This window comes from Gadus macrocephalus, chromosome 3, assembly GCF_031168955.1.
Source record: "Gadus macrocephalus chromosome 3, ASM3116895v1".
Lineage (NCBI taxonomy): Eukaryota > Metazoa > Chordata > Actinopteri > Gadiformes > Gadidae > Gadus > Gadus macrocephalus.
The window spans coordinates 3729978-3736564 of NC_082384.1; the positions used below are offsets into that span (position 1 = coordinate 3729978).

Genomic DNA, 6587 nt, shown 5'->3' on the forward strand with positions numbered 1-6587 from the left:
TTATTTGTGTTTTAACAACATTTTATTAAAAAGACACAAATGTACATTTTAATGTATCATGGAATACTGACATCTTGTGTCTAGTTCACATTTTTTCATTAAGATCATTAGCAAAATCTTTGTCCTTATAAACAAGTGCTGCAATTCAATCTCCAAAATACAACACCTTAGGCTGGAAAAGGAATTTCTGAAAAAGTTTCAAGTTGAATTTGATATAAATGAATATTAGCAAACTGAAAATTATAGCAGCATCAATGTTTTTTAACAGATTATTTCTATAGTTTCTGTAGGGAACGATTTTTCTGTGAGAAAGAATCCCTCAAATGTCCCACGTTTTCCGATAGAATCCTAATTCCAAAATATCAAGTGTTCTCCGGTGCTTTGAAGAGTGAATACGGTAAAGGCTTTAAAAACTGTGGATCGGTCATTTTCTTGACGAGTCTCTGAGTAGAAAAATAATCCTGGCGGAAGTGGATCTCCCGGTATCCGATGTCCCCCGCTGAAAAAGACACCCTTGGGCCTACACCTGGGCCTCAACACACCAACCTAAAACACCTCAACGTCTCTACTATTGCTTTAAAATATCTTCCAACATGAAAAGAGACAGCAACCAAAAAAAATGAATACTTCTTTGAAAGCGGAAGGAGGGGCAGCGGTCACAAGACCTGGAAGCGCCAGGAGGCCTGGTCCTTGTAGTCCAGGCAGTCTGCCGTGTTGTTGAAACTCAGCTTCCAGGCGGCCGTGCCGGGCTCCTTGTAGTCCAGACAGTCTGTGGAGTTGAAGGCGAGGCCAGGCCCGCTGTAGCCCTGGTGGTGGTGCGGGTGGTGCGGGTGGTGGGGGGACGGGTGATGCGGGTGGTGGTGGTGGGGGTGGTGGTGGTGCGGGTGCCCTGAGGCGTGTGTGATGTGATGGGCGTGGCCGGACATGGAGGCGCTGGCCAGGGGGCTGAGCTGGTGCGCGGGGTGGTGGGTGGGGTGCTGGTGGGGGTGGTGGTGCATTGGCGCCAGGTAGGAGCCACACTCAACCCCCCCGAAGTAGGAGGTGGGCCCGGCGGCGGCAGCGGAGTAGCCCTGGCCGTACGCCGCCGCCGTGCCGCTCTGGCCGTATGACGCGGGGTAGGAGGGGGCGGAAACTCCGCCCGAGGTGGGGGCTGGGCCTGAGCGCTGCATGCAGGAGGTGGGGGGGCCGGCGGCATCGGACAGGGCGGGCGGGGCCGGGGCCGGGGAGATGGGGGCGGGGCTCCAGATGGACGACACCGGGGTGGCCACGGAGGCGGAGGCCAGGCCGGTGGCGCCGGAGGCATTGGGGGCGTGGCCGGAGGAGGAGGAGGAGGAGGAGGAGACGGCCGGAGGGGTGAACTGGCCACTGCTCTCCGAGCCCGTGCTGTCCCGCGCTGGGGAGGACTTCTTCTTCAAGGGCCGCGCCTTGGCGCTGCCGCTCTGCTGCTGCTGCTGCCGGCACTTGGCCCTGCGGTTCTTAAACCACACCTTGGGGGTCACAGGTCAAAGGTCATGCACACTTCACACACCACCGCAGCCTCAACTTCAGCGTAATGGGGGATATAGTGATAGGCAGTTGAGTGTGATGACTTACCCCCCCCCCACGACAAAAATAAAGAAATAACATTTGTGCAAACACACACACACACACACACACACACACACACACACACACACACACACACACACACACACACACACACACACACACACACACACACACAAACACACACACACACACACACACACACAGACACTTTCACACATACACTTTCACACATGCACTTTCACACAAACACTTTCATAAATGGGGCGGTTCAGAGCGCAAACACACAAACACACACACACACACCCACACACACACACACACGCACACACCCCACACACACACACACACACACACACACACACACACACACACACACACACACACACACACACACACACACACAAATGTATCGTCATTGCTAATTATAATATTACATCAATAATTGTTACAGCATATTAGTAGTGTAATAACATATTTAATTTTACATATTTTAATTTTTGGGCTTTTATCATTCATTTATTTTTTCAAAAATATTTAAATTACTTCTGGTACGTTTTCACCAAGAGTTGTGCATAAATATCGGCTGCTTCGTTATTCGACGTTAATTAGAACTGATCATCAGTCCGGGGGAGCGGCCGCAGGCCTCCAGGTTGCAGCCCCCGAGAGCCGCTCACGGCCCGCTCACTGAACGCTCTGAACCGCTCCAAAGACCCGCAGACAGTGCGGACCTGACCAAGCCAAGCTGCGGATGCTGTGACAGGCTAATCACGAGACTCACCTGTACACGGGACTCGGGCAAGTTGATCTTCAGCGCCACCTCCTCCCTCATGAAGATGTCCGGGTAGCGCGTCTTCCCGAACAGCGACTCCAGGATGTCGAGCTGCGTGCGAGTGAAGGTGGTCCGCTCCCGCCGCTGCTTCCTCGGGTTCCCTGGGAATAGATAGGCTGATCATTATAAGCCTTGAGCTCTTCCAGAATACAGCCGCAATCATATAGTATACTAAATGCGTTATGCAAGATACAAAACTATTGACATTATAAATCGCTGTATATAGGCCTATCTCTCTCTCTCTTAAAATGTCTATATATAGGCCTATATATATATATACATGGGCGTACTCTCTCTCTCTCTCTCTCTCTCTCTCTAGCGTGAGAGAGAGAGAGAGAGAGAGAGAGAGAGAGAGAGAGAGAGAGAGAGAGAGAGAGAGAGAGAGAGAGAGAGAGAGCGAGAGGGAGAGAGAGAGAGAGAGAGAGGAATAGGCCTATATAAAGCGATTTATAATGTCAGAATAGGCCAACATATATATATCTCTGCATATTTGTGTATATCAATATAAAATAGGTCCTACATGTATAGAAAAATATATATAGTATAGCCTATAGTCAATTAATAGAGGCTATATAGAAATATTTTATTTAGGCTACTTAATATTGTTATTGTATGCTATTTGTCCCTGTCCGAACTCCTCAAACATCCGATGGGGTCTGACTGACGGGACACGGTGCGGGCAGTGATGTAATGCTTCTTACCGGGATAGCCGACGGACGGGTGCAGCAGGTCCATGGCCGCCCCGCTGAGGCCCAGGCCGTTCATGCCGTAAGGTGCCTGTTTGAGGTATGACATCATTCTCGCACTGGGGCAGGGACCGGGACCGGAGCACCAGCTGCGGGTCAGAGGCTCGATGGGCCCGGGAGTGGAGGTCCTGAGAGTTCCTGTTCGGAGAGAAAATGACTGGTTGTAGAGCAGATCCAAAGACACTCTCATACACCGCCCATAAGAGGCCCAACAGAGGCACACGAAACACCGGCCAAGCAGGCCGCACCGGCCCAGGCCAACCCGGCCCAGGCCAACCCGGCCCAGGCCGCCCCGGCCAACCCGGGCCCGGCCTCACGGTGAAGGAACGAGGCCATCAAAAGCTTGCGCATCGAACGGTATTTTGTTGGAAATACGTTTGATAGATTGGCCGAATTGTTACATGGCCCCAGAAATAGGCGCTATTTAATTTCTGAGCAGCAACTTTCACGTGTTAATAATAACCATCCCCCACTGTGGCCTCAGCGCAGCAGACCGCGGCCTGTCCGCGTTTATAAAGGCACAGCCGATCTAATCAAGAGTTATTCTATTCTATTACGCAAATGAAAGGATAAGTGAGGAGGTGCCCTATGATGTGGCGTGCTGAATTACTTAAGCCATATTCACGTCTTCATATAGGCTAACAAACTAGGAAGAATAAAATAGCTATTTTGAACTAAGCACATATTTCTTAATTACAATTAAGAACAATGTTAATTTGAATGTTTTTTAAAATATGTAGGTTAATTATCAACCTATTGAGCCATAAAATTAAGTAAATATTATGCTATTGCGTATATTCAGATAGACCTACATTATTTTTAGAGGCCTAATTAATTCGGTTTTATTCGATATTTTAGGAGCAGATAACGAAAGGTCAAGCTGAACAGAACGACTGTACTGGGGTTTAATCAGAACAATGGAGTAATAGACCTTGGCGTGACCTTTGATCAACCATATTTTATCATAATTAGGCCTACATTTACATCATTCTAACACATGACATTTTTAAGTTTCAGAGAGGGTTACCTAATCGGAATCCGGGTTGTATTCTCTCCTCAATTAATTCCTAATTTTACTTCGACGGCTCTTAGTTAAAAACTTTTACAAACGGAGTGAGGAGTAATGTAATTAACATGTGTATGAAGGGTTGAACGACATAACGGGTCTTAACGGGTCCTGTGGGCCCCTCTCCCGGGGGGCTCCACGCGGGTCCCCGTCCTGGAGCGGTGGGCTCGCGGGAAACGACGTGCGGCCACTCGGTATCGATGCGTAAACACTCGGCGGCGGCATTTCCATAGCCACGGGAGACGTGGTGAATCTCATGTAAATAGCATAAACTATGTGCAAATGAACGTCATTAGCATGCAGATTATATCTACAGGGGGAGCATTAAGCGAGCGTGTGTGTTATCAGCACAGCATTACTGAGACTCGAAGGTCCCGTTTGACTAACGAAGTGACCCCCATAAGGGCACCGACCCGGGCACTACCTTTACTCAGAGGCAATAAGATGGATCATTACGAAAAGCCGTAAAGTCAATGTTTTAATTAACATTGATAAGCTGAGCATGAAATGCCTGAAGCTGTTGCTCTGACGGCTGTGAAGAGAACCTTTTTATTGAACCTTTACAGGCCCAACATAACAAACTAACTATTTGCCGCCTAATAGACTCAATTTATCGCTTATCATTTTTCAGGTATAGGAACTATAATTTAAACTTGAAACGAGGCTATGCATTTCTGTGCAGTTTTCTTAAGCGAATATACCTAGGCTACTTTAAATTCCTTTGGGAAACTATAATAATAGTAGGCCTATCAATAATAATGACATAATATCATATTATAGTAATAATAATAATAATAATAATAATAATAATAGTGCCTTGACTTACCTTGCGTCCGATTTTTGAATGTTTTTATTTCCCTTTGCAACCAAACCACAAAGATCCAGAGTCACTAAACATCCACACGAAGTTTAGCTGCGTAGCGGCCGGGGAGGTGAGCGGACCGGGTCCCAAGGAGAGTGGACCGGGTGCCGGGTGCCGGGTCCTGGAAGTGAGCGGACAGGGTCCCGAGGAGCGGGGAACGTGTCCGAGGAGCGGGGAACGGGTCCCGAGCAATGGGAATGGGTCTCGAGGAGCACAGACTGGGTCCCGAGGAGCGGGGGATGTGACCCGAGGAGCGGGGAACGGGTCCCGAGGAGAACGGCCGACCAGGCGGATCCTGAGGCCCGGACGCGTTGCGATGGTCCCACCGTTGAGGCAGGCCTACTGGCGGAACACATAGAAGCCCATCTCCAGCAGTAAGCGCGGGTTAGTTTAGCTTCAGGTGCCGCACTCGGGATAGATGATTGCCAATGTTGACGGATGGTGATTGATCGCCCTCTCGTTACTCAGTCCTTGTATGAGTGTAGGACAAACACGGAAACGCCCACCTCACCCAATCCGTGGGCGCGTGAGTCTTAAAAGGCGTCAGAACAGACCAATCACGAGTCAGCCTTCGATAAGACCCTTCCCCTCTTCGGGATCTAATATAAATCTTCACCACGTGAGCGCAGGAAAAAAAAAAGTTTTCCCTAAAATGAGAACTATGGACTGTGATGTTTGTGTTTTAATGTTTCCCAGACAGTCCGCCTCCTGACTCAGGACCGAGTCCAGGGTTAGTTTTAACTGACTCAGGACCAACTCCAGGGTTAGGTTTAACTGACTCAGGACCGGGTCCAGGGTTAGGTTTAACTGACTCCTCCTGACTCAGGACCAGGTCCAGGGTTAGGTTTAACATGTCTAAATATAGGCAGACACGATATCTTTAAATTTAGGCCTACATGATATTTCAAAATATAGACCTAGACCATACTTGGTATATATAGATATAGCTCTACACCATGTCTTTAAATATAGGCCTACGCCATAGGCTATCTTTAAATATAGCCCTACACCATATCTTTAAATATGCCTACATGATATATTTAGATGAAGGCCTGCACCATATCTTTAAATATATGCTTACATGATATCTTTAGATATAGGCCTACACTATATCTTTAAAAATAGGCCTACACCATATCTTTTATGTATAGGCCTGCACGATAGCTTTAGATATAGACCTATGATATAGGCCTGGACCATATCTTTTAATATAGGCCTAGATTATATCTCCAAATATAGGCCTATCTTGGTTATTTTGGGGGGACACTAATTCAGAATAAATTAATATTTGTATTTTAAATGGTAATCCTCTAGTGTATGCTTAATAATGTGTCTCATTACAGAACCTATAAAGAAACACGCTGTGCTTATTAAAGGCCTCGCTACAAACAAACAATTAATCAATGTTTTAACAAAGGACTTTTTTCTACAACTATTCAAATTAAGTGGGACGTACTGGGACATAATAATAATAATAATAATAATAATAATAATAATAATAATAATAATAATATATTATTATATTATAATTACAAG

The 6587-nt window shown here is 47.1% G+C and overlaps 1 protein-coding gene across 2 annotated transcripts; it reads right to left on the reverse strand.

Moving 5' to 3' along the window:
* On the reverse strand, nt 1-5572 carry LOC132453317 (homeobox protein OTX1 B-like). Of its 2 annotated transcripts, none has more exons than XM_060046158.1 (4): nt 5016-5572; nt 3079-3261; nt 2327-2478; nt 1-1487 (listed from the first exon to the last, which is right to left on the reverse strand). In XM_060046158.1, the coding sequence occupies exons 2-4, from the start codon at nt 3173-3175 to the stop codon at nt 657-659; spliced, it is 1080 nt and encodes a 359-aa protein (XP_059902141.1). In that variant the 5' UTR covers nt 3176-3261; nt 5016-5572; the 3' UTR covers nt 1-656. The 2 variants fall into 2 exon arrangements, with proteins under 2 accessions (XP_059902141.1, XP_059902140.1); XM_060046157.1 differs by having other exon boundaries at nt 2327-2493.
* Nucleotides 5573-6587: the final 1015 nt, after the last annotated feature.